The 27,419-nt window shown below is 49.7% G+C and overlaps 1 protein-coding gene and 1 long non-coding RNA gene across 4 annotated transcripts; one reads left to right on the top strand and one right to left on the bottom strand.

Annotated features, from left to right (window-relative positions):
* Positions 1–1,223: 1,223 nt before the first annotated feature.
* LOC139039478 (uncharacterized) lies at positions 1,224–8,839 on the bottom strand. The gene is made up of 2 exons (XR_011492743.1): positions 8,402–8,839; positions 1,224–2,407 (listed from the first exon to the last, which is right to left on the bottom strand). It is a non-coding gene; the product is annotated as an uncharacterized lncRNA (long non-coding RNA).
* Positions 8,840–8,992: 153 nt separating this feature from the next.
* On the top strand, positions 8,993–27,394 carry NPR2 (natriuretic peptide receptor 2). Of its 3 annotated transcripts, XM_020880398.2 has the most exons (22): positions 8,993–10,488; positions 11,340–11,545; positions 17,407–17,520; positions 17,810–17,945; positions 18,183–18,277; positions 18,511–18,643; positions 18,873–18,957; positions 19,540–19,660; positions 19,823–19,897; positions 20,109–20,186; positions 20,415–20,519; positions 20,636–20,707; positions 23,280–23,439; positions 23,614–23,769; positions 23,847–24,015; positions 24,175–24,321; positions 24,810–24,933; positions 25,127–25,195; positions 26,236–26,410; positions 26,482–26,580; positions 26,835–26,926; positions 27,053–27,394. In XM_020880398.2, the coding sequence occupies exons 1-22, from the start codon at positions 9,822–9,824 to the stop codon at positions 27,116–27,118; spliced, it is 3,144 nt and encodes a 1,047-aa protein (XP_020736057.1). In that variant the 5' UTR covers positions 8,993–9,821; the 3' UTR covers positions 27,119–27,394. The 3 variants fall into 3 exon arrangements, with proteins under 3 accessions (XP_020736057.1, XP_020736058.1, XP_070336384.1); XM_020880399.2 differs by lacking the exon at positions 19,823–19,897; XM_070480283.1 differs by lacking the exon at positions 27,053–27,394 and having other exon boundaries at positions 26,514–26,580; positions 26,835–26,927.
* Positions 27,395–27,419: the final 25 nt, after the last annotated feature.

The following is a 27,419-nucleotide window of genomic DNA, read 5'->3' as shown; positions in this document are numbered from 1 at the left end:
ACTAGCTGTATGCAGGTCCATTCTCCTCTTTAATTTATCGGAATTTTGGGAGGAGTAAGGATATTCCTTGTCCTTGTCAGCAGCCTTTTCCCCATATTATCCTGAAGACAAGGAAGTAGTCAGTCCATAATGCTTCTTCCTCTCTCTTTCCCCCAATTCTTTTTCTCTCTTACTCTTGTGTGTTCTTTTGGGAGAAGAGGAAAGTCAATTCTGTCTCTTCGTTCCTCTGTGTAATTCAGTCTGGACCCGTACCAATAGCAGTGGGCTTTGAATTTAACAATGGTGACATCAGGGTCTTTGCTCTTGATAGCAGTCAGTTCACTTTTGGTTTAGCTGCCACATGTCATGTTCAGCCAGGAGAACAGAAACTACTGTAAGTATTTAAATTAGAAGGAATGTCATCCAGAGAACTAGCTATACAAATGAAGGAAGACCTGGGAAGTTATTCAAGGGAAGGCAAGGCAAGCCAGAGATTAGCCACAGCAGGAATCTTCTGTCATCCCTAGGCTGGGGGAACAAAGATGAGTTAGAAGCTGGAACTCGGGAGCGCCCACCTGAGGGCAGCGGCAGCTACCGGGGACACACAGCTTCTGCAGGAGATGCTGGCCAAGGTGGAAGGAGAAGGGGAGGAAATACTCTCGCTCTCTCACTTCCGACTGAGTTCTGTTCTTCTGCCAGTGCCCTTCATTGACAGGATTCAGCAGGGACTCCAGGAGCCAAGGGCCCAGTCTGTGAGTGTCAGACTTGCTGGAGAGGGGGCGGTGTGGATCTGATAAGAAACAGGCCAAGGACGAAGGGGCGGGTAGGGCAGGAAGGAGCATGTCAACACTTTGCCACAGCAACTGGTGTCTGTCCTTCCTGGTCAGTACACTTCTTGGGGGGTGGGGGTGGTCAGGCAGGGAGCTATATTCTGACTTATTTTTGTGTCCTCCGAAGACCTCTCAATAAAATATTTGTTATACTGAACCAAATTTAAACTAGAGTTTCTAACTCCTGGTCACATATCACTGACTGGCTCCTCTTCTTAGGCTTTTCAATGAAGAGATGAAAAATTTGAAAACCTTTGCACATTTGTTAGGAAAACAAGCAGACACATTCTTTTCAAAGATTTCACCTTTCCAGAATATGACCTCAAACTGCTGATGCTGGGGTCTCGTTCCTCTTCTCTGGGTAGGAAACATCTGTAATGATTACATAATAATGAACACGTATATCATGCTGTACAACGTACAACACACTTTTACATTTATTTTCATCATGAGTAGGTTTTAATCTGGGGATCCTGGAATCCGTTTATTTGTCCTCTGTCAGATTACCATAAAGTTTGGGTTTGAAAGAAAAACATCAGGGTTCTTTTCTTGTTTGGGTTCTTTTCTTGTTTCCTTCTGAATCACAGGTACTGGACCATCTTCTTGCCCTTTTGGATAGACAATCTGGTTACTCTCAGTAGTTGGTGGGTCATGTCCTCAGCTGCTGTTTGGTGGGAGAGACTGGCATCACATTACCGCTCCATCTTTCTCTCTCAGATCTAGCAGGTGTTTGAGGACTGTGACTGTCTCATATACTCACATACAGTCTCTGCAGTCATATATAGCACACCTGTTGTTTTTAGAGCCCTATTCTCATCCAAAAATGTATATATGTTGACCCTTGAATAATGCAGGGGCTTTTGAGCACCAATGCTGCAGGCAGTTTAAAATTCATGCATAACTATATAGTTGGCCCTCCCTATGTGGTTCCTCATCTGTGGTTTCAACCAACTGTGTAGTATTGTAGTACCGATATAATTGAAAAAAAAATCTGCATGTAAGTGGATATCATGGCATGATACTGAAAAATAAGTTGAATAGTGTTAAGCAATCAGAATAGTTTGGATTAAACATTTCATTTAGAAAACTGACATCTAGCACGGACTGCTTCTGAGTGTATGCCTGTCCCTAAATGTCTGACCTTCCAGGATTTGCTTTACCTGCACAGATACCACTCCTTCCTCTTACATTACAACAGTGAACTGTCTCTTCCTGGCTGCTTTCTCTTAGCTTAAGACTTGTTAATCTGGGGTCCTCTGGCCTTCAAGGGTTTCAGAAGATCCTGGGTCCATGTGTCCCCAAAATGATAATGCAAAATTTTGTGTGTAATATGTATAAGTGCCTTTTTGGGGAGAGTGGGGGTGAGGAGACAAAGCATCCATGGCTTTCATCCAGTGTTCTGCCCCCAACCTAGCTCTGTCTTCTTTCTTTATTCTGCCTAAACCTTCAACTCCCAGTTCTTTCCCTCACTCAGAAGATAGCTTTGCACCTTCATCTTGGAATGCAGTTGAGTTCTTTCTTTCGTATAACTTTTCCTTCACTTCAGCATTCTGTAGAAGATACTGAGTTCCTATTGCCCTGGAGTTGGTGACGAGGGTCTGAAAATGAGGACAAAGAAACACTAAGCATCACACCTTCTGGAGAGAGCTGCTAATGGCCTGGGTCAGTCACCCTCTCGAGGTAGCAGAACTGGTCCTGGTACCTCTAAGCACTAACCCCACCCACCCCTCATCACCTCATCACCTCACCTCGTTTCCAGTCTGTGTAAATTGTACGATGACTCAAGGGAGGAGTCATGAGCCTAGCAGCCAGTACCTCCCCCTTCTTTTGCCCCCCAGACCAAGCAGGAGGGTATCAAAGAGAGTCTACAGAAGGAGACTAATTTCTGTTTCCCTGGCTAGACTCTCTGTTTGGACAATGGACTTATTTAGCTCTGCATTTATCTAAGAAGAAAGGCAATTAAGTGTGGACAGACAGAAGGGGCTTAGCAGTAGAATAGCCTGCCTTCCTCCTGTTTGTCTTAGCATGGGAATGTGCGTTTCTTGTGGTTCTGGGGACATGGAGGAAGATAGCTGGACTTGAGCCATTCTGCTGGTAGTCCATGCAAGAGGCTCCCTGCTGGACAGAGCTAAGAGGGTTAAAGGGGCAGGATGGTCTACACTGGGGCACAGCTCAGTGGAGAGGCCTCACAAGTGCCATAAGAGATCTGGCATTTTGATGTCTGTCAAACAACAGGCTGGGCTGGCCTGTCACCCACAGCCAACAGTGGTTTGTAGTAACAGTTACCTAGAAGCTAGACCCCCTTCTAGAGAACCTTCTAGAGAAGCAGAAGAGAAGATGGAGAAGCCACAGGAGGAAACAGGCTCTCCACTTCAGGCTCCTTCAGCCATGGCTCAGGTTGGGCTGGAAGAGGGAAGGACATGATGTCTGTGTTGGATCTGAGACTGGAGTTTAAATGAGTTGGGTTGGACCAAGCTTTCACATAACTAAAAGGGAGCAGAGAGACGTGGAATCTGTTTGTGCTGTTGTGAGGCATGTCAAGGCACACAGGAAGATTCTGATGGGGTGGGTGGGAGTGTTTATACCCATCTGAGTTCAATGCTCAACCAACAGTTACATTGATCTATCACTAAACCCATCCCTGAATCCACTGTGCCATCTTTCCCTGCAGTCTAAGAGGAAATAATTCTTTTCCTGTAAAGTGAGTTCCTTCACCTGTACTCTTGTTTATTCATTAAGAGAACATTTATTTGATGTCTTAAATTTATTGCCAGTGTTGAGGTACAAAGGTTGATGAAGGAATTCTTTCCCTTGTGGAATGCACAGATTAGTGGGGTAGAGTACAAGGTAACTATCTGCTGTAAAAACAATGTATTAAGGGTTATTAAAAGGGGCCTGGAAGGTCTCAAAGAAGAATAATAGTCAGAAAGCAAAAGAAGAAAAGACATTTCAGGTTGATGGAAAAACAGTGGGTATGGACTACAGGGACTGTGTCCACTTGGGGAACAACAGACGGCTCTGTGTGTTGGGAAGGCAGACTTGGCAGCAGACAAGGATGGGGAGAAAGGCAGGAGGCAGATTCTGATGGGCTGACCTGCTTGTTCTCTATCCTGTAGATGATGGTGCTTCATAGCAATGGTACTGCCCCGGGAGGGGCGTCATGGACATTTGTGGGTCATTTTTCACTGTGATGTGATAGAAGGTTGGTGCTACTGGCATTTCAGTAGTTAGGGGCCACAGATGCTAGACTCTACAATGTGAGAATAGTTCCACATAGTTAAGAATATATTGTTTTAAAGTAGATACTGCTTATCCCGCTAGGTCATATATTTTATGAGAGAAGGACTTTTTTTTTTTTTTTGCCACACTACACAGCATGTGGGATCTTAGTTCCTGACCAGGGATCAAACATTTGCCCCTTGCAGTGGAAGCCTGGAGTCTCAACCACCAGACCACTAGCACAGTCTGAGAAGGGCTTTTATCCTGTTAATCTTTGTACTTCAACACTAGCAATATGCTTTTGATGTCAAATGTGCTGAGTTCAGTATAATTTTTGAATCTGGGCTATTGTTACTAATTCTAATATTGATGTATAATGTAGTATATTTTTTAAATGATATGGTTTCTAATCTTACTTCTTTTAAACCCTAACTTACTCATTCCTTACAATTAGGTACAAGAAACTGAGTGTTTCAATAAGTCTTCTATATTTCATTATAAGCTATTGTTTTTTATTTCTCTTTTGTATTAGACTTAGGACATTGTAATGGTGTTTTGAAATTATGTGTATAGACCACTTATGTATTCCATTCTAGGATAGTAAGGGTGCTATTATTTAAAATGTTTATTAGAAGAAGGGAGACTTAGGTCTGATAGGATCAGGAGCTACTATTATTGGTAGCCATTGGTTTCCAAAGAATTGTTTGAAGCCACAGAGCTCAGATGTTTTGCTCACAAGCTCCCTAAAATAGCAATAACCTCCTCACACCACTCTACACTGAAATCTAACATTTACTATTCAAGTTAATAAGAGACAGAAAATGTTAATCACTTCATAAGTTGAGGACTGATTGTAATCATAAAAAATATTTCATGATGATTTGATGAAGTAGATTTTAACTATCTTATGGAATAATGCATGCCAAATATAAAATAAGTTACTGGATTTTTTATTCATGGATATTTTTCAGTGTATCTGCATTTTTTGGTGGCCTATAAAACTTTCCAATTACATTTTTTTTAAGTCAGGTTATTGAGGTATAATTTATAGACGGTAAAACACAAATGTGTACTCTGGTTACTTTTAAAAGAAAGTATGTCACTAATGTATTTTCCTTTGGCTATGCCAATTGTAAGAAATCTCAGAATGGGCTTAACACCCCATTTCCAATGCCAGGTTTTACCCATAATAGAAGTCTGTATCTGGTGGGGAAGACAGGAAGCCCCAGTAGTTTCAGGCATTAGCTAGCCTTTACGTGCCTCCCTAGACCAGTGTGTTCATTTATGTATCTGTTTGTTGGGTGTAGTGACACTCTAGAACAATTCATCCTAGTAAAGTTTGGTGGGGTGAGGGACAGGCCTTTCTTTTGTCAAGTGAGGGAAGGACTGTGTGAGTACCAGTTCATTCTCCAGCAGGTGAATTTTTGGCAACAGTGCATGTGGAAGACGAGGATCTGGAAATGAGTTCCCTTGAAGCCATCTGTACATACAGGGCCCGTGGAACATCCTTCTGTTCTCTCCCTGTTCGGAAGCTTCTGCCCAGAGGTTCAGGGCCTAGGAGCTCTGTCTGAGAGAGCGCCAAGGGCATAGGGTAAGGATTGGGGGCTCACCTCTGCTACTTCACCTGGGGCACCTGGGCTTCTTTTCTGTTTTACATTTAAACTTGTGTTTGAAGGCAGGGTTTTGCTGCTAAAAACAACACGTTGCAAAGCACAGCTTCCATGGAGAATCAGAGATCAAAGTGCATGGTGACTTCTCCTGACAATTCTTAAATGGCTTCTTAGGAAATCACTGGCTCTCCATGAAAAAAACTACTCTTCTGCACCATCTTTTCACAAAATTTGGGTTTGTGACCCTTGCAATATGTACCATTTCAGCTTTTAGGATACATATCCTGATAGGTAAGTTAGAAGCTGGGATTTGATTTGAAAGTATTTTAAAACATTTAACTTAGAAAATTGTGTCTCAACTCAAAGTAAAAACCTTTGACCCTTTAAACAATAATAGCAGCTCTTTGAGAATATTGAATATGATGAGAAGGTGACCTCAAAGTCTAGAACCGTGCTGTATGGAGGGGCAGGGGAGTCAGGAGGGGGATGGGAGTGGGCCACATGAGCAATAATGGGGGTTTGACTTGTTTTCCGGATTGTCTCTTTCCCTCACTGGGGCTATAAGAAATAATATAGAATTTTAGTGAGGTCTTTTTTGCCTTTAATATGTTTCACTATTATTTTTTTCTTTGGTTTTTCACTGCAGCCACAAGGCTTGTGGGGTCTTGTGGGATCTTTGTTCCCTGACCAGGGATTGAACCCACACCCTTGCAGTGAAAGTGCAGAGTCCTAACCATCGGACTGCCAGGGAATTTCCACCATGTTTCTTTTTTTATACCGCCTTCTCCTCTCCCTTACTGAAATGCTGCATTTGCAAATGTATCTTTTCTGTCTTATTTTATCTTACTTCCCATAACTGCTCTCTGGCCTCTGTTGGCAAGTTCCCTTGGCCCTGTCTTGCGTGCAGGTGACAAGCACATATAAGTCAAAGCCTTTTTCCGCAAGCGAGGTCGGTTAAGCAGAGAAAAGACGGCAAGGTGTTTCATTTCTCTGGAATTCTATGGGCTTGGAGGCACAGTCTGGTGTATAGCAAGCCAGAGGGTCCAGAGTTAGCTGTGAATCAGGTAAGTTACATGTGTTACAAGTTCAGTACTAAACCAATAGTCTGTTTGGGGCATCAAGGCTTAACATGGAGATTGTCATGAGCCCAAATCCCATGTTGGTCTCAGAACTCAGCAAGGGTCTTGAGGCTCCTTTGGCCAGAGTGTGACAGGCCTCAGGATTTCTTCGTGCTAAGGAACAGAGCAACTTGAAACTACCTTAGCTTCTGTTGCTGTTTAGTTGCTAAATCATGTCCGACTCTTTGCGACCCCATGGACTGTAACCCACCAGGTTTCTCTGTCCATGGGATTTCCCAGGGAAGAATACTGGAGGGGGTTGCCATTTCCTTCTCCACTAGTTGGGGAACTAGATCCTATATGCCATGCTAAGAGTTCACATGCTGCAACTAAAGATCCCACATACTGCAAGGAAGATGAAAGATCCTGTGTGCCTCAGCTAAGACCCTGAGCAGAAAATTTAAAAAAAAAAAGAAAAAACCATGTAGGGTTGGGGGAGAGGGGCAGGAGAGGAAGCTATGGGATTTCTCTCTCAGAGACTCAGTTTTCAATTATCTTTAAATAATTGAAGTGAAATATCTTGAAATATTTGAAGAGGAGTGAACAATATATTTATAAGATTCCTCCTAGCACTGAAATTCTGTGATTCTGGCAGAGACTGTGTCATTTGGATTTGCTTCTCTGGTTAAAATGTGTGTAGTTGCTTGAAAAGTATTTGGTTGATTGCATGTGAAGTTAGAGTCATGTCTTTTTCGGGTTGCCCCATTACCCATTTGTCTGGTCTATCTTCTTTTCCTTGCTCAGATAGGATGAAGTTTCTTTGCACTAACTGTCAGGAGCTGGAACTGGAGTTACATGTCTGTATTAAAGACTATCCAAAGGTTTCCATTTCTACTGGCTTGAAGGCAAAAGAGGTTGTTGGGGGGCTTGCCTTTGGCCTCTGAGCCCAAGGGGTTAAAAATGAATGCTCCTCATAGGTAAGCCTGTATCATTCAGCTTTGTGCATTCTCCCCCATAGCTTGTGCAAGGCAGACAGTGTTCAATAAAGAAACATTGTACCTGAGAATAAAATGGCATTGTCCTTTAGTTCCCTCCCCAAACCACTAGGTGTCGCCTCCACCTCAGAGAAACTGGGCCCCTCCTCCCCCTGCACACCCACCCTTCTGGCGCTGCTCCGGGAGCTCTCAGCTTCTTGGCATTGTGATTGCTGGAGAAGTGGCCTGAAGCAGGAGATGCACTGTGGCTCTCGGCAGGGCTAGGGAAATGGGTTGATGTGCATCTCCTTAACGACAATTTGAGGAAAACTCCCTAAGGTCCCCTGGCAGTTCCTCCCAGCAACCGTGATTTCACCCCTCCCAAGCTGGTCCTCGCAATCAGATCAGCTCCTCCAGATCTGGGGTGTCTGGGGTGAGCCTTCCACGCTGGACGCTTAGGAGGGAGGGTGGAACCCGGAGGGGACACAGTGGGCTTCCACTGCTGGAAATGCTCCGCTGAGTCAGCCCCTGAGGTTTTCTCGGGTGCGAGCCTGGGCCGTGAAGGGAGACAAAGAGAAGAGGCTGTTCTGGGGTCCTGCCCAGGAGCAGATGGTGTGATGGAAGCCCCGTGGGCTGTGGTGGCCTCTGAGGACCCGGGAGGGCACAGACGTGGCGTAGGGCCAGCAAGAGAGAGATTGGAGAGTTGAGTCTTAAGGAAAGGGGAGACTTACGGACTTCGTAAGGACTCGGGAAAAATCGGTCCTTGGGACGCCTTGGTCCTGGAGGGGCCTGTTCTTCCAGGGAGCAAGCATGTTTTGCTGGTGACGGGGAGAGAGCGTTCCCGGCAGTGAGAAGGGTGGTGTGGCTTGCTAGGTGGAGGACAAGTGAGGATACCAAATACGTGGGGGTTCCGACTTCTTCCTGAGACAGGAGTGTCTGAGGGACTCGGGGGAATTGAGAAAGGAGACCCTAAGAAGAGCAGGATGCGCGAGGGCCGTGTAGAGAGGCCACGGCTTCTGGGAGTGAGACGGACAGCGCGCGCTGGGGTGGCCCGGGGGGCCTGGAGGAGACCGGGCAGGCCTCAGAGTGAGGGGACGCCCGGAACCTCGCCGGCCTGGGAGGCCCTTGCGTGGCGCCCCCTGGGTGGGTGTGAGACCTGGGAGGTCCCCGGGCGGCCGGGAAGGGGTGGAGGGTGCGGGGGGCCGGGGGGGGGGCGCGGGTTGGGGGAGACAGCAGGCGCCGGAGGGTGGGGCCGGGCGGGGAGAAGGAGGGGCCGCGGGGCGGGGGCGGGGACGGCGCGGGGCGGGGGCGGGCGGCTTGCCCGGGGAGTCGCACTCGGCCGCCGCCGGCGCAGCGAGCGGAGACGGCCGGGCCGCGGCGACCTGACCCGGACGAGCGGCGCGCCCGGGGGCCCAGGCAGGGGGCGGGAGGAAGCGCGGGGCTGCGCGGGCTGCCCGGGCCCAGGAGAAGCGGAGCAGAGAGGAGCTGGGACACGGGCGGGGCCGCCGCAGCTCCGGATGGGACCAGCGCCCTGGGCCCGTTAGTCCAAGCAGGAGCTTCGGGAGAAGCCTTCTCAGGGAGATTCACCCCTGCCTTCCTTCCCCTCCGGCCCAGGCCTCGCTTCGCTCCCCGCCGCCCATGGTCCCAGTCCTTCCGCCGCGCCAGCCCCCTCCCACCTTATCCCCCTGGTCCTCCTTTCCGCAGCTCTCTGCCCTCCTAGCCCCTTCGGCTGTGAGGGGCCCCCCAGGCCTTCTCTTTGTACCAGCCTGCCCCCCACCCCCACCCCATCCCAGTCTCGGATCCCCTTTTCCTTCTCAGCTTCAGACTCATCAGCCGACTTCACCCCTCACTGTCCACATCCCAGTCACAGGCCCCCTCGGTCCCTGCGTCCCCCTGCCACCCTGCCCTTAGTCCTCCGCAGCCCGTGCCCGGGGCTGCTGGACCCAGTCCTCACCCGCTCCCCGGGGCTCCCTTCCTCCGTCCTCTTCCTCGCCCATCCCTGCCCCTCTCCCGTGAGCCGGCCCTCCTGGCTCATCATCACTTCTCCTCTGGCGGTCTTCGCCTGGTTCCAGGCTGGGTGGTGCTGGGGCCTCCCCCGTAGGCCCGCCTGGCCCCGGCTTCTGGGGGCGGTGGGGCCGCCGCGCTCTCCCCATGGCCCTGCCATCTCTCCTGCTGGTCGTGGCAGCCCTGGCAGGTGGGGTGCGCCCTCCCGGGGCGCGCAACCTGACGCTGGCGGTGGTGCTGCCCGAGCACAACCTGAGCTATGCCTGGGCCTGGCCGCGGGTGGGTCCCGCTGTGGCCCTTGCCGTGGAGGCGCTGGGCCGGGCGCTGCCCGTGGACCTCCGCTTCGTCAGCTCGGAGCTGGACGGCGCCTGCTCTGAGTACCTGGCCCCTCTGCGCGCTGTGGATCTCAAGTTGTACCATGACCCCGACCTTCTGTTGGGCCCGGGTTGCGTGTACCCCGCCGCCTCTGTGGCTCGCTTTGCCTCACACTGGCGCCTTCCCCTGCTGACCGCGGGTGCTGTGGCCTCTGGGTTTTCGGCTAAGAGTGAGCATTACCGAACCCTGGTGCGCACTGGCCCCTCTGCTCCCAAACTGGGTGAGTTTGTAGTGATGCTCCACGGGCACTTCAATTGGACTGCCCGTGCTGCCTTGCTGTATCTGGATGCTCGCACAGATGACCGGCCTCACTACTTCACCATCGAGGGCGTCTTTGAGGCCCTGCAGGGCATCAACCTCAGTGTACAGCACCAGGTGTATGCCCGTGAGCCGGGGGGCCCTGAGCAGGCCACCCACTTCATCCGGGCCAACGGGCGCAGTGAGTGTGGCCGGGGCTGTGTTAGGGCTAGGGGAGGAGGGTCGCGGTGTCCCTGGGGCTTGGCACTGGGAGGCTGTAGATGGACACGGGTGTTGAGGAGCTGATTGATGGTGGTGGTTGGGATCAAGAAGCAGACGTGGATGGAGTCCCTGGGAGAGGCCCGAGGCATTGTATTGGGGTGGGGTGGCGGGGGGCTGCTGGTGGCTGTTCACAGGTAGATGTGAACAAGGAAGAAGATAGCATGGAGGTTGAAGCTTGGGTCAGGGAGAGTGTGGGGCTGGGGGAAGTTGAATCTGGAGAGCAGTGTGAGTGCCCCGGAGTAGTGAATGTAGTTGATGGTCACTCCAAAATGTGTGCCTGTCTGTGAGCAGAGACTTCTCAGACTGGGCTGCCAAGACCCCTTGGAGGCATAAGAAGAGTGAGGACTCTGTTAATGGGCTTTGAGGTACAGCAGATTTGGTGGGGAAAGACAGGTAAAGCTCACAGTGAGAGAAATTCTGAGCCATCAGTGCCTTTGAGCCTAGGGAGAGGCAGGGCAGAGTTGGGGAGTGAGGAGGTCGGGTGGGAGGCAGACGGCCGGCCGGGCTCTGGGAAGAGGAGGGGCTTGAGGGATAGCTCCCTTCCTTTGAAGCCTGGAGTCAGGCTCTGACTTCTGCCAGACGGTCCTTATAGCCCCAGGGTACTTATGACATAGACTCCCGAGGGGAGGGATGGCAGACATCTGGTGGGTGGTTGACAGGTCAGGGCCTCTGTTCCTCGCTAAGGACGGAAATGCAGCTGGTCAGAGAGGGGGCTGCTCGGGGTCCTGGCCCCTCTCTCAGAGGGCCCCTCTGTCATGTACCTGCTCCCAGTTGTGTACATCTGTGGCCCTCTGGAGATGCTGCATGAGATCCTGCTGCAGGCGCAGAGGGAGAACCTGACCAACGGGGATTACGTCTTCTTTTACCTGGATGTCTTTGGGGAGAGTCTCCGCGCGGGCCCCACACGCTCCATGGGCCGGCCCTGGCAGGATAATCGCACCCGGGAACAGGCCCAGGCCCTCAGGGAAGCATTTCAGGTATCATCTGAACCAAACTCGAAGGAAGGGGGAGAGGAACTTTTGGAGGAATTCTCTTTCACAAAACCCCACAGAAGCCCCAGCAATAGGGCGAGAATTGTAAACCAAAGGGGTGAAATGGACAGGGGATTTTCTAGTCTAGACTCACCTTTGTGGCTCTTTCTCCATGTGTCTGCCAAGGCCACCTCTTAAGATCCTGGAATGGCTGGCTTTCCTAAGTACCAATGGTAGATATACTGTCAGGGAGAAAAGTTCAGGAGAAGACTTAGTCCCAGCCCCTAGGAGGGCTTCCACCCTTTCTGCAGAGGTGAGGCATGATTGCAGTACGGTTAGATATAAGCATGAGATAGGATGTGATTACGGGTCCTGGAAGGGATGCTAAGAACATGAGTGGTTCAGAGGAGAGTCACTGTGGGCTGGGTTTAGGGAAGGCTTTTTATAAAGGAAGCAAGACTCTATTGTGACTTTAAAGACAGATGTTGTTTTCCTAGTTAGAGTGGGAAAGAGGATCCAGGCAGCTAAGAGAATAAGACAGGAATGGATCTGTTTTGGGGGTTCAAGGCAAACTGACCTGACAAGAAAGAGTGGTTCACTTGGGGACAGATTATAAGAAATAATGTTGCAGGGGTAGCCTCAGATTAAGAAGAGCCCTGAACCTAAGACTGAGGTGCTTGGACTTGAATGGCCAAGTTTTCGAGTTTTTTTGGTGTGTGTGTGATGAGAAGTATACTGACAGAATTCAGGTTGGATTGGAAGAGGAGAAGACTGGACGCAGTGAGACCACCTGTATGTAACAGGTTAGAATGATGCACAGAGGTGTGGCTTGAGCTGTGATGATGTGTGTGCTCATTTGTGTCTGACTCCTTGCAACCCCATGGACTGCAGCCCGCTAGGTTCCTCTGTCCACAGGGTTTTCCAGGGCAGGAATACTGGAGTGAGTTGCCATTTCCTTCTCCAGGGGGTGGTGATGGTAGCAGGAATGAAAAGAAATGGATATGAGAAACAACTTGTGGGGAGAACTGACATGACTCTGTTCACGTCTCTGCTTAAAACTTTAAATGACTGATTTCCCACTGAATGAAGTCCTGACTCCTTATCATGACCTTTAAGATTTTCTACAGTCTGTTCTCAACCCACTTTTAAAATCTTACTTTCCAGTACTGCTGACTATATCAGCAGCTAGACCTCTCTCAAACCCGAGACCAAAAGCTGCCCCTTGTCTTGATACTCCCTGCTCCTTCTGTTCACAGGGCTCTTCCTGCCTTCACCCCAAATCTCTGCCTGTTAAAATCATACCCATGAACTGCTCCCCTCTCCTCCCACCAATTTTTCACTGATTTGTGTGCATAAGTATTTTTTTAAACTTATTTATGCATATCCCTCCTTTTCCCAAAAGGATTTGAGGTGGCATATGGGATAACCTTAAGGTCCTTTCAACCCTTAGATTGTTTGACTCTAAGTAGGTATGTATAAGTGCTGGACTTGTTGGGCCACCTTCTCCAGTAAGTGAGGTTTTAATATGACTGTTTTTTTTTTTAATTGGAGGATGGTTGCTTATGATATTTGTGTCGGTTTCTGCCACACATCAGTAGGAATCAGCCACAGGCATACATGTGTCCCCGCCCTCCTGAACCCCGCTCCCATCTCCCTCCTCAGCCCACCCCTCTCGGTGGTCACTGAGCGCTGGGTTGAGTGCCCCATGGCTGTGGCTGTGATTTTGTATTTGGTTGTGTCTGACTGTGAATGACATATCTGTGTGCACTCCTGAGCATGAGTCTGTGACTGTCACACATGAACACAGGCAGGGACAGGACAGGTTTTGTTGATGCTGTAACTTTTGCCTAAAATGACCCTCTCACCTTTTGTCTGTCTGAGTAAGGCATTCTTTAGGACTCGGATCAGTTATCTTCCCTTCTGGAAACAATCCCTGAATCCTCAGGCTGGACTGAATTTCCCACTCTTGTGACTAACTTTATCTCCTCTGGAACTTACTCTTCAGCAAATATTTGATTCATTTGAAGACTGACTCATTCTATTAGAGTTTATTGAGCACCTGTTACATCCCAGTCACTGTGCTAGGTACTAGTATAGAGCAGAGAACATAACAGATATAGTCCCTGCCTTTTTGGAGTCTACATTCAGTAGAGTAGACCAACATAAACAAAGAAGCAACAATACTAGCATAGAACAAATTGTGATGTAGTATGGTACTTTAAAAAAAAACGAATGGAGTGGTTTGAAAAGAGAGTAACAAGGGAATTGTTCTTTAGCTACCGTGGTCAAGGAACGTCTCCCCGACCCTCCCAGATGGCAAGATTCCACAGCCTTCTGGGCCACATTTTCTTTGTGGAGGGAACAACTTTCTCTCTTGTGGGAGAATTTCTACCAGCCAAGAGGCCCCAGCATTTAGGATAGGGGAGGAGGGATATCGTCCACTAACAATTAGTTACAGACAATTGATCTTTGAACATTGTGGGAATCAGGGACACCCACCCCTCCATGCAGTCAAAAATCTGAGCATCACTTTACAGTCGGGCCTCCCCATCAGAAGTTCCACATCTGTGGATTCAGCCGACCATGGATCATACAGTACTGTGGTCTGTGTTTACTGGGGAAAAAAAAAAAAGCCGCATTATCAGTGGACCCATGCAGTTCATACCCGTGTTGCTCAAGGGCTGACTGTAAATTAATTCTCAGCTCTCCCACTCACCGTAGGCGTTACTCCAGACAGAAAAGCAAAGAGGGAGGTTTTGCTACAATACAAGAGAAGGGGCAGTCAAGAACATGCCGAAGGCACGATCAAGGTGGTGAGCTGGGGAGCGGGGGTGATGGGGTATCCTCTGACAAAGCTGTTCTTAGCCTTTTCTGATCCCAAAGCCGGGCAGGGGGTTAGGGAGGTTGTGTGGTCAGTTTCCGACAAGGATGAAAGAGCAGAGAGGCCTCACCCCAGACATACCTGGCCCACTGTGGTCCCAGGCTGGGCTAGCCTGGAGAAGGTGGCAGCAGAGATGAGCAGTCCCTGATACAGATGTCCACAGCCTTTCCCGCTGGCTGTCGTGCCCAAGGAAAGGGTCCCAGCTCGTGCTGGATACTAGCTAGCATGGGGGAGAGGACCCTAAAATTAAGTCTGTTGCTATGATTTTTCTCCCTCATTAAACCATAGCTGCTAAAGGGCAGGGGTCATGCTCACCTGTGTAGTCCGTGTGCCCGGCACATGTTTCTGAGTTAAATCAAGGTGTGTGTTGGGAAGAGGGGGACAGAGTCAGGAATTCTAGATAGAAGTAGAGCTGGCAGATACTATAAACTGAGATGATTGCTCAGGAGAGGGGAAAATAAGCAGATACGGTGGAGCTAAACAAGTGACTTAGCTCTAAGGACCCAGAGCCTCTGTCTGGGCATTTTAGAACGTTGGACAGACTGGCCCAGAAACCCAGGCAGAAGCCACCCCCTAGGTGACCAGCATGAGACTGGGTTACAGAGCGGGGACTCCAGCATCTAGAATGGACGTCAGCACTAAACCAAGGGCTGTGTGGGGCAGCATCTCCTCTGGAGACCACCATTCTGTCCATTGATCGGGGTTAGGTGCGGGTGGGCCCACGGGCTGGGCCAGGCGCCTGCTGCGCTTCCACATTTCCTGGGTGCCCTTCGGGCTTCCATCACTGCTGCACTCATTTTTGGCAGCCTTTGCTTGTTTGTTTTTTTTTTTCCAGCCGGGGTCCCCTATGAAACGGGACAGTGACCTACCTTTACCTTCTCTCTAGCCTCTGAGCAAGAACAGCAATTCGTTGGCGGTTCTTCTGCTTCTCTCTCTCTTTTTTAGTAGCTAGTAACCACAGCAGAAGAGTCTAGCAGAGCAGTTTTCAATGTGTGGTCTTGGGATCCTGGGGGCCCCTGGAATCCTTTTATGGGGACCGTGAGGTCAAAACTATTTTAAAAATACTGAGATGTTATTTGTCTCTGTCACTCTCATTCTTCCATGATTGTACAGTGGAGTTTTCCAGAGGCTACGTGATGTGAGATGATGTCATCACTCTGGCAGCTATAGAAGGTGTGCTTGTGTATTCTTGCGCTTTAGAACTTTGTCAGTTTTTATTTCTCCTCTGGTAAATATTGATAGATGTAATCCAAATTACGGACTCCTGGGGGTCCTCCGTAATTTCTAGTAGTGAGGGGTTGTGAGACCAAAAACATTTGAGAACTGCTGGTCTAGCAAACAAACCAACCTAGGGAATTACTTTTTAAAAAAGCACTGGAAATCTATCATCAACATCTGTATTGAAATATAAATTGTGTGAAGCCTGATCTTTTCAAGGTTTTTTTGGTAATGTTTAAAAAATTGTATTTATTTATTATCTTTGGCTGTGCTGGGTCTTCATTGCTGCGAGTGGGCTTTCTCGAGCTGTGGCGAGTCGGGGCTACTGTTGTTGCTGTGTGCAGGCTTCTCATTGCAGTGGTTTCTCTTGTTGAGGAGCACGGGCTCTAGAGCGTAGGCTCTGTAGTCGTGGTGCATGGACTCAGCTGCTCTGTGGCATGTGGGATCTTCTCGGACCAGGGCTCAAACCTGTATCTTTTGCACTGGCAGGTGGATTCTTAACGACTGGGCCTCCAGGGAAAGTCCCTCGAGTCTTTTAACTCACTTTTTACATTGTCAGCCATGTCCTACCTTTCTGTTCTTATTTTATTCATTGAATACGTGTTCCTGACCCTCAGTCTCCCTCTCCTTTTTAATTCTGCCTGACAGTGGGAGAGTATTAGCAATGTGTGGTCAAGCATCCACACACTCCAGTAAGAATAACTACCTCGGTAGGCAAGCTCTAGTCTGTATACTGAATATGTGTTATGAACTGACTTCACTATTTCGTTCCTGGAGTGAATTGATCTAGAATAGATCATAAGTAACATATCTAGTATCTCCATGGTACTTTAGGGATTAAAGACACGGATTAACACAATTGCTAGAAATGACTAGTTTTAATCTACCATTTCAGAAAATATATTGATCTACAGTCTTTCCCCAAAGTTGTCATGCCAGTTTTCTGACCAAGGCAGAGAGGCTAGTGATTGTGGAGGCCCGAGGTGCAGGCAGAGGCCAAGGAGGGGGAAGTGTGTGCGGGCGGTGGGAGCCAGGCAGGCGCCCCCGTGGGAGATAGAGAAATGCTGACTGTGGCCAGGGAGAAGTGTACACAGCTAAGACCACATGTGTCACTGGCTTACCTGTGAGGTGTGTGTGGGCGTGGGCCCGTGTGCTTTCCTTGTGACTCATGACTTGTGGGACTAGGCTGGTATGCAGGGCCGTACTGCGTACAGTGGGTGTTCTACACACGTTAAAGGAATGGGCTCGTGGCTTTTTGCAGATGGAATCACTCTCTCAAAGTATTTCCCCCACTTGTCATAGGACCTGAAATCTCTTTAACTCACTGGGTGGAAGCACTGGGCCAACATTCTGCTGATAGCATTGGCAGTATTAACACCAGGGAGAGGAGCTGTTGCTCAGGGTTGTCCTTGCCGGTGACAGGTACCCAGAGAGGAAGGGACCGAGGAGCTCTGAGGGACAGTAGGGGCTTCAGGGAGATGAAGAGCCCGTCTGGTGGGTGGAGTTGGCTTTGTCTGTTTCTTAGTCTCCACATTCCCGGAACCATCCACGGACAGATGGTTCTATCTATCTTGTGTGAGGAGTGCCCCCCTTCTCCCAGATGTATTAACCACACACACACATAGTGTTTAGTATCCTCTCGGCCTTCAGGGTCACCCACGTACATTTTATATCATGTGTATTTCACCACGTTTCTCTCTCCTGCTTCCTCTCTTCCCTTAATTCCCATCTTGAATCCTTTTCACTGTCCCATGTGCTGTGGGTCCAGACGGTATTGGTCATCACATACCGAGAACCCCCGAATCCTGAGTACCAGGAATTCCAGAATCGTCTTCTGATAAGAGCGCGGAAGGATTTTGGTGTGGAGCTGGCCCCTTCCTTGGTAAGCAGATCTCTCTTTCCCCGAGAGTCAGGCCAGGCTTTGAGGAAAGGCTCTTCTCCCTAACTCAGAATACAGCCTTGGCCACAGAGCCAGCCCTCCTGTGGGGGACGGCTTCCATCTGGGTTTTTCCCGTCTGCCCTGGCAAGGCAGGGATGGCCCCTTAGCTATGGGAGGAGGGAAGAAAGCGAGCCAGGAGGAGGGGAAGAAGGAGACCCCAGAGATGGGAGGGGGGCTGGAGAAGGGGCCTGGCGGGACCTTTGGAGAGCACTGCTGAAGTTACCACCCCCAGATGAACCTCATTGCTGGCTGCTTCTACGATGGGATCCTTCTGTATGCCGAAGTCCTGAATGAGACCATACGGGAGGGAGGCGCCCGGGAAGATGGACTCCGAATTGTCGAGAAGATGCAAGGACGAAGATACCGTGGTAATGGAGAGGGTCAGATGAGGGCCAGAGCGCAGGTGGCAGGCTCAGCAGTGGAGCGGGCAGAGGCAAACGGACACCAGGGGCAGGAAAGTTAGCTGGGGTCAGAGCACCTGGCTGAGGTGGACATATGCTAGGAACGGGGGCAGGGGCGGACCGCCAGTTAACTAGAGGGCTTGGGAAGATGGGAGAGGGACCAAGGGCAGATCTCCAAGTAAGGGGTGCTCCTTTCTGTCTTAGGTGTAACTGGACTGGTCGTTATGGACAAGAACAACGACCGGGAGACCGATTTTGTCCTGTGGGCCATGGGAGACCTGGTTTCCGGGGACTTTCAGGTGATGGGGAGGAGGCAGGGAAGAGAGTGTGGGGCCCACAAGCCCAGCTTTTAGGGTTCTTATGGGGGCAGAACCAAAGGCATTGGAGGCAGGGCCTTACTTTCTCTCCTGGAGCTGCATGATGGTGGTGGGGGGAGCGGCAGGCTGGGGAGAAGAGCAGCCGAGGAGCTGGGGATCGGGGGAGGAGGCTGGTGGGAGCAGGCCCGTGGGCCCCGTTCTTTCCATCCTCACAGCCTGCAGCCCACTACTCGGGAGCCGAGAAGCAGATTTGGTGGACAGGACGGCCCATCCCCTGGGTGAAGGGGGCCCCCCCCTTGGACAATCCCCCCTGTGCCTTTGACCTGGACGACCCGTCCTGTGATAAAAGTGGGTGTGTGCAGGGACTGGGAGCAGCCCTTCCTCTCTCTGCTTTCCGTTCCCGTATTTCCTGCTCATGCCCGCCTGCCCCCAACTCTCAGCTCTGTCTCCTCCACCCCCTCCCTCCCTCTCTACCTCAAGAGATGGGTCTGCTCCCTGCACCTAAGAGCCTTGCCCCCTTCTGGCTCACAAGGCCACACACAGTCTTTCTCAGGGACCCCCCCCCTCTCCCCTTCAGCTCCACTTTCAACTCTGGCAATTGTGGCGCTGGGCACAGGAATCACCTTCATCATGTTTGGTGTCTCCAGCTTCCTCATCTTCCGGTGAGCTCTGGGCTTTCCGCTGACAGGCCCCCTTAGCTGTAACTCGGCCGCCTCTAGCCTTTCTTGTCAGTCGTCTTTCAGCCTTGGTCTTGTTTCCCCCTCCCCGACTTTGGTTCTAGACTGGGTGCACTAGTCTAGAATTGTGATTTTGAGTGGGGTCTTCTACGCAAAGGTGAACTTTCCATGGATGCTCCCATGGCACTAGTGATAGAGAACGCACCTGCCGATGCAGGAGACGTGAGATGTGGGTTCGATCCCCTAGAGGAGGGTATGGCTACCCACTCCAGTATTCTTGCCTCGAGAATTCCGTGGACAGAGGAGCCTGGTGGACTACAGTCCCTAGGGTTGCACAGAGTCGGGCAGCATTTTAAGAAGATACTTTCTCTTCAGCCTCTGTGTTTTTACCTAAGCACAGGGCTTGTGTCCGACCCACAGAGAGCGCTTCACTCTCTCTCTGTCCTGTCTCTCGGGCGTGACAACTGCAGCCTCGAGAGCTGCCGGGAAGCCCCCGCCACCCCGCAGCTGGCTTCTGGGGTGGTAGGATCGGGCTTGCCAGTCAGCTGAGGGGTGCAGTCCTTACAGAAAACTGATGCTGGAGAAGGAGCTGGCCAGCATGTTGTGGCGCATCCGCTGGGAAGAGCTGCAGTTCGGCAACTCAGAGCGATGTCACAAAGGTGCAGGCAGCCGCCTCACGCTGTCGCTGGTGAGCCCTGGTCTCAGCTGTCCCTCCGCTTCCCTCTGAGTGCCTGTCCTTTCGTCCCCTGGACCTTTCCCAGCACATCAGCCTGTAATGATAGCGCCTGCATCGCCACCACCTCCTAACGCTCCTTTCATCCTTCCGCCTCCATGTTGCCCTTGGCCCCAGCGGGGATCCAGTTACGGCTCGCTCATGACAGCCCATGGGAAATACCAGATCTTTGCCAACACCGGTCACTTCAAGGTGAACAGTCATCCGCTTATTCTGGTCCCCACCATTTCATCCTGTCTCATCCGCATCCTTCACCTCTTCCCGTGGCCCTCTGCCCCTCGCCAGCCTCCTCTCTCTGTCTGGCTGAGCTCCTGGGTGCTCCCACACTTCTCTAGTCTTTCCCAGCACCTGGAGGCTCCTTCGGAGATTAACGTTCCTCTTCCCCTTTCACTTCCACCCTCAGGGAAATGTTGTGGCCATCAAACATGTGAATAAGAAGCGCATTGAGCTGACCCGGCAGGTGCTGTTTGAACTCAAACATGTAAGTCACGGTGTATGGATTGAGGGCCCAGGATAAACACAGATGTGGAAGGGGGAGGAGAGGACTAGGGAATGGTAATACTGGCTGGGAGGGCAAGTGGCTCATTTATAAATGACTTTGAGTTGTGAGTAAAGTTAAGAGAAAGGTCCTCTCCTGTAGTGGTAGATTTCTGTATCTAATTTTTAGCTCTTTTAATTCTCTTTTCTTCCCACCCCCCCCTTTGGCTAGATGAGAGATGTTCAGTTTAACCATCTCACTCGCTTCATTGGCGCCTGCATAGACCCTCCCAACATCTGCATTGTCACCGAGTATTGTCCTCGTGGGAGTTTACAGGTGTGGGATCTAGGTGGGGATTATGGGGGCAAGGGACATAGACCCAAGATTACATCAACTGTGCGGGTGACAGTGGGCTGGGATAGTCACATCATCTATTCCATGTCACTTACCAGGATATTCTGGAAAATGACAGCATCAACCTGGACTGGATGTTTCGTTATTCACTCATTAATGACCTTGTTAAGGTGAGTCTTCCCCACTCCTTGAGTTCATCCACTTTAATAATGCCTCCTTTTTTCTGTCTTTGCTTAGGATTTCTCTTCCTGGTCCTCTAAAAATTCCATTCTCTCCACTTCCCCTTATTCTGAAGGTTGGGTAATAATGGGTAAACAAGGGATCTGGGGCTTTTAAATTGGGAGGAATGAGTTTTATTTGCCACAGAGAGTCTTTGTAGCAAATTTTTGTTTTCCCACACTAAACACCTCAAATCTCTCTCCATCATACTTTTATTTTTTTAACCTCCAAGAGTTTATAAAATCTCTTAGCAGGGAAAAATGAACGTGGTCTCCAAACATACTTATCTTCTGGGTTTTTTACCCTCACTTTTCTCTGTCATTTACTCTCTAGCCAATATTTGGCATATTCGCTCTTTTGTTCAGAAAAACTGAACATTTTCAAAAGGAACATTTTACTAAGTAAAGTTTACATTTACATAAAAAAGTAAGTTTTACTTACTTCTCTAAATAAAACTGAGAAGCCAAGGAAAACTATACTGATCTTTTGGTATCTTCTAAGATACTAGGCCAGAGAAGGCAATGGCACCCCAGCCAGTACTCTTGCCTGGAAAATCCCATGGATGGAGCCTGGTAGGCTGCAGTCCATGGGGTCGCTAGGAATCGGACACGACTGAGCAACTTCACTTTCACTTTTCACTTTCATGCATTGGAGAAGGAAATGGCAACCCACTCCAGTGTTCTTGCCTGGAGAATCCCAGGGACAGGGGAGCCTAGTGGGCTGCCGTTTATGGGGTCACACAGAGTCGGACATGACTGAAGTGACTTAGCAGCAGCAGCAGCAAGATACTAGGCTTCAGCTATTTTCAAGTGACCCAGAGGTCCATGGATTTGTGGAAGTATAAATTTACATCTCGCCCAGGTGTTTAGAAGCAAGTCCCTGGGTCAGTGAGCTAGCCTAGTGGATCACCTGTACCACACCTGAAGGTTATTGTGCTTAGTTCTAATGAAGTTATTTTAAAAATTTTGTATGTAAAGTTTGCCATCAAATGAGAGAGAAATTATTAGGTAACGTTGATGTGGTGCTCAACTGGAGGTGTGATGATAAATTGTAAGAAAAACGTGACTCTTAAGAGAACAATGATTTGATGGAAAGGTTTCATAACAAATCCAGAAGCCTAATCATATCTACATTCACGAATTTGGAGATTTCCAAAGGTTTGTTGATGTCAAGATGAAACAAATAAGAAGAAAGAGTTGACAGAGACTAGAGTTTTGAATTGTTTAGGCCCAGAGCTAACCATTTAGAGGAGTTTTGGTTAGCACTGTGTCCTTTTTCTATTCCACCCGAACTGACTTCCCAGGGGAAGCACCACTCTGTCCTCTAAGGACCTGCCTTAGAGTCCTTCACAGGCAAAGGTTCTCTCTGCTCTGGCCCTGTGGAGTCAGAAGTTTCAGGCTTCTGCATTGACTTGGCAGCTACCTCCTACCTTGGTCCATTTTCCATGGCTTTTTAAAAAAACTATATTTATTTTTGGTTGTGCTAGGTCTTCGTTGCTGCCTGTAGGCTTTCTCTAGTTGCCGTAAGCAGGGGCTACTTTTATTGCAGTGCATGGGCTTCTCGTTGCAGTAGCTTCTCTTGTTGTAGGGCCCAGGCTCTGGGTGCTCAGGTTTCAGTAGTTGCGGTTCACAGGCTTAGTTGCTCTGGGTCATGTGGGATCTTCCTGTACCAGGGATTGAATCTGTGTCCCCTGCCTTGGCAGGCAGATTCCCATCCACTATGCCACCAGGGAAGTCCTAGGTTTTCCTAATTTACCATTCTCTCCACTTTCTCTCTGGTCCACATTCCCTCTAGTAGATCACTTTTCTCCTCCATCTCGACCTGCCTACCTGTTCACGGTTATACGTTCAAGTTTCCGACTGACTTGTCTTCCTTGGTGCATCTAGGTACTCTTAATACCTGGATTTCAAAGCATGCCTTCCTGAGCAGTGGCCAAGCATTTGAGGCCATCGCGGGTGTAGTATTCTTGGAGTTCACCCTCATAGTTCTGTTCCCTTCATTACTCGGAAGACAGACTGCCCTTTCCAGGGTAATAACTGATAGCTCCCTTCGTCCCTCTTCTTACGCATGTCTCCTGTCCCTGGTGCTTAGGTGCTGATATATTGCTTAAGGTACCAGGCAGACGTGGTGGTTTAGTTGCTAAGTTTTGTCGGACTCTTGCAACCTTATGGACTATAGCCTGCCAGGCTCTCTGTCCATGGGATTTCCCAGGCAAGAATACTGGAGTGAGTTGCCATGCCCTCCTCCAGGGGATCTTCCTAACTCAGGGATCAAACCCAGGTCTCTTGCATTGCAGGCAGATTCTTTACCATCTGAACCACCAGGGAAGCCCATGGAAGAGATGACTCTCCTATTTTTGCCTGCTTCCTTGAGTGGAAACTGTACAAAGGATGCCTTCCAAAATTAGCATATTCTCTTTATGGCCCCGAGATCTTTAGACAGCTAGCTAATGCCCATCTCGTGGAGAGGGGGTATCCTAAGCCAGATATGATCCGATCCTATGACTTGATCTGTATCCTGCAGGGCATGGCCTTTCTCCATAACAGCATTATTGCATCCCATGGGAGTCTCAAGTCTTCCAACTGTGTGGTGGATAGTCGTTTCGTGCTCAAAATCACAGACTATGGCCTGGCCAGCTTCCGATCAACTGCTGAACCTGATGACAGCCATGCCCTCTATGCCAGTGAGGCCTTTTCCCACAACCCACTTCTGCATTACCCTCCCCTGGCCCTGATCATTTCCACTTAGGGAGGGTGGGAGAGGGAGATGGAGTGACAGTACTGCGGCGAGCATTATGCGAATGAGCTCACGTGGGCTTGGGGATTCCATCTTTGAAGACCTGGTTTCCTCTTTTCAGAGAAGCTGTGGACTGCCCCAGAACTGCTCAGTGGGAACCCCCTGCCGACCACAGGCATGCAGAAGGCTGATGTCTATAGCTTTGGGATCATCTTACAGGAGATAGCACTTCGCAGTGGGCCTTTCTACTTGGAGGGCCTGGATCTCAGCCCCAAAGGTAAGAGTCAATCTACTACCGAGCGCTTCCCCTACCTGGAGGACCTGTTCTTCAACCAAGCCTTTGATCACCCTCAGAGATTGTCCAGAAGGTCCGGAATGGTCAGCGGCCTTATTTCCGGCCAAGTATTGACCGGACCCAACTGAATGAAGAGCTAGTTTTGCTGATGGAGCGATGTTGGGCCCAGGACCCTGCTGAACGACCAGACTTTGGACAGATTAAGGGCTTCATTCGCCGCTTTAACAAGTGAGAGGGCATGACGGGGCAGGGGCTCCCCAGGGATAGAGGCCTCATCAGTCTTAGTGGATGAGGTGGGGTTGGTGGGGCCAAGAGGGTGGGCTGGGTAGAAAGCCCTGGGAGTCTTGAACATCTTGGAGCAGGTGCCATATCCTGTCCTCCTTCCAGGGAAGGTGGCACCAGCATATTGGACAACCTCCTGCTGCGCATGGAGCAGTATGCCAACAACCTGGAGAAGCTGGTGGAGGAGCGCACACAGGCCTACCTGGAAGAGAAACGCAAGGCTGAGGCTCTGCTCTACCAAATTCTACCCCAGTGAGACTTCTGACCCCTTCCTGAATTTTCCCTTGGTGTCTGCTGTATTGCTTTCTACCTCATCCAGCTTCTGACAACTCCCTTCCCAACCTTCAGAACCCTGCTTTGTCACATCTTGCTACTGTGAGCCCATTCTGGCTCTAGACCATGTTTTTCATTCTGTCTCCAAATGAGCTGTGCTGCCTTCTTCCTGGCCTCCTATCCCTTCTTCTTAGGATGCTGCTCTACCAGAGTTTCACTCCAGTGAATGTAGGTAGAACAGTCCCATCTTAGGACATTTGGCCTGCAGCCCAGGGATCCTCTTCCAACCCCCACCACGTGTCTACCCTATCTTGCTCTGGACTGTCATGACTTCCCAGCCACCTTCCTTCTCCTCCTCCAGGCTCAGCTTTCACGTTAGAACCCATCTCTGCTCCAGCCATACACTCCTCTCCTCTCCCTTTGCCCCCTTCTCTGAGTCTGGCTTGGACTGTACCCTTGCCTCCTAGTTCAGTGGCAGAGCAGTTAAAACGGGGAGAGACTGTACAGGCTGAGGCCTTTGACAGCGTTACCATTTACTTCAGTGACATCGTTGGCTTCACAGCTTTGTCGGCAGAGAGCACCCCCATGCAGGTGAGAGACAGGTTAGGGGCCAGGGGCGGTGGGGGGGGGCACCTAGGGGAGCTTAACTGGCGCATAGAGATCCTTGATAATAGGAAAGACTAGCTTGTTCTGGAGTTTCCGTATCTTGTCACGGCTCGTATGTTAAGAATTCTTAGAAAGTCAGGCACAAGTTTTAAGGCCTCTTCTTTCCCATCCCTGTTAGGTGGTGACACTTCTTAACGATCTGTATACGTGTTTCGATGCCATAATTGACAACTTTGACGTCTACAAGGTGAGAACTGGGGCTGCCCTTCCACTGACACTCCTTTAAAACCCAGTCTCCCGAACCCCACGTGCCTCACCTGCCCCGTGGTCAGCTTTCCCGCTTGAGTCTCTGGCATTCTAGTGCTGGAGTGCTGTTTATAGACAACTGAGGCTCTGGCGCTGTAGTTGTACATCCCAGTCTAATCCCTTGTGAATCCTTGAGCCTTCCCTAATCAGAACCATCACAAGATCTAGTCTGCCACTTTTTAACTGAGGGTATGGTCAGTCTAGCCATCTTTTCTCTTCATCCCCTCCAGACATGGAGGAAGTATACAGGATGTGGGTATAGAATGATATACTGGGGTGAAGGACAAGATATGTAGTGAAAGCTTTTTGTTGAAGTCATTGAGTCATTTAAGGTAGGCTTTATGGTGCTTGGGAATAAAAAACGATCTGACTTTGTGGCTGTGTGGCCTTGGGCAAGTAAGAGAAGCTCTTTGAGCCTCAGATGTTTTATCTGTATGATGGGAATAATAGACTTATTGTGAATAAGTGCCTAACATTGTGTAGATAATAAATACCCACTCTTGTCCCTTCCCTTTGGATTCACTCTGCCATCTCTTATTTACCATAACGAAGAATTCCCATAAACCCTTTATTTGGATTTACCAATTGTATTTCCCATTTGCATTATTTAAAAAAAAATCTATATATCCATATAATTATTTTCTGAACCTTGTGCAAGTAAGTGGCAGACACAGTGGCCCTTCATTCCTAAATAAATCTCTGTGTAGTTCCTAAAAACCAGGGCCTTCTCTTATACTGCTTCAGTACAGTTAACAAAGCCAAGTGCCTGCTTTCTTTCCTTTGACACTTTGGGCTATGTAGGGCTCATTTCATTGGGCCTGCTTCTCCCAGATTCTCGGGACCGGGGCACTAACTTGCCAGTCAGTGTCTGGCTTCCCGGCTGCCAGGATGACTCATGGTGTACTCAGCTTCTCTCCTCTTACTCTTCCCCACCCCCATTGATACAGATAGAGATGACCTTTTTATCCCCCTCTCAATCAGGTAGAGACGATTGGAGATGCCTACATGGTGGTATCTGGTCTCCCAGGCAGAAATGGTCAGCGTCATGCCCCAGAAATTGCTCGTATGGCCCTGGCATTACTGGATGCAGTTTCTTCCTTCCGCATCCGCCACCGACCCCACGACCAACTGCGGCTGCGCATAGGGGTCCATACAGGTAGCGCTGACTCTTCCTCCTGCCCTCGTGCCCACCTTCCCCAGGCTCTTCCAGCCTGTTTCTTCTAACAGGGCCCGTCTGTGCTGGGGTCGTCGGCCTGAAGATGCCCCGCTATTGTCTCTTCGGAGACACAGTGAACACTGCTTCCCGAATGGAGTCTAACGGTCAAGGTGAGACATCAGCCTCAGCCTCCATCTGGGTTGGCCTTTTCTTCCTTTCAGACTTCCTCCAAATATCTCAATTGGATTGACCGAAGTTCCTGATTGCCCTGCCCTTGGACATATTTTGGTTCTAATGCATGTGCCCCAGGAACACTGAGACCCCCCTGGGGATGGTGGTCGGGTAAAGCTCTCTCTGATACTGCAGTTCTTCAGTTGCCTTTTCTTTGATTCTTCTTTCCGTCATCTGTCCTGTCCTGCCCCAGCCCTGAAGATTCATGTCTCCTCTACCACCAAGGATGCCCTGGATGAGCTCGGATGCTTCCAGCTAGAGCTTCGAGGGGATGTGGAGATGAAGGTGATGGCAGGCCACAGGGAGTCATGGAAAGGGAGGATCAACGTGACTGTGGAGGCCATGGGGGAAGAGAGGGAGGTATGAGGAATAACAGAAGAATCTGAATTATCTCTGCTCCCCCAATTCCAGGGAAAAGGAAAGATGCGAACTTACTGGCTCCTAGGAGAGCGGAAAGGACCTGCTGGGCTCCTATAAACCCTACTTCTTCCTAAGTCAGACAATCCCCTGCTGCTGGTACCTGGGTGGGCAGTAGCCATCATCTCTCCACACATCAGAAGTGGACATTGTCACATGAGATGGAAACCAACATGCATAAAACCCCCACCTTATATGGAAACTGTTGCCTTTTGCAGCTCAGTCTTGTACATATACCTGTCCCTCTCTGGCCTGGTCCCCTTCCTCCCTACCTTCTGTAAATATCTGTATCTAAACCAGAATATTTTGGCCAAATATAAAACAAACAAACAAAAACAGTTATGTGTGACACAGTCTGCAT

Source organism: Odocoileus virginianus, chromosome 18 (genome assembly GCF_023699985.2).
Source record: "Odocoileus virginianus isolate 20LAN1187 ecotype Illinois chromosome 18, Ovbor_1.2, whole genome shotgun sequence".
In the NCBI taxonomy this organism is placed as follows: Eukaryota; Metazoa; Chordata; class Mammalia; order Artiodactyla; family Cervidae; genus Odocoileus; species Odocoileus virginianus.
Note: the sequence above shows the minus strand (reverse complement) of the source record. Positions and strands in the feature narration are given on the sequence as shown.

Bases quoted from the DNA above. Each gene is read 5' to 3' on its own strand.
- NPR2 (XM_020880398.2), top strand. From the start codon at position 9,822: ATGGCCCTGCCATCTCTCCTGCTGGTCGTGGCAGCCCTGGCAGGTGGG. The intron at 19,898-20,108 runs GTGAACAGTCAT...TTCCACCCTCAG, and splicing joins CCAACACCGGTCACTTCAAG to GGAAATGTTGTGGCCATCAA. The intron at 24,322-24,809 runs GTGAGACTTCTG...CTTGCCTCCTAG, and splicing joins CTCTACCAAATTCTACCCCA to TTCAGTGGCAGAGCAGTTAA.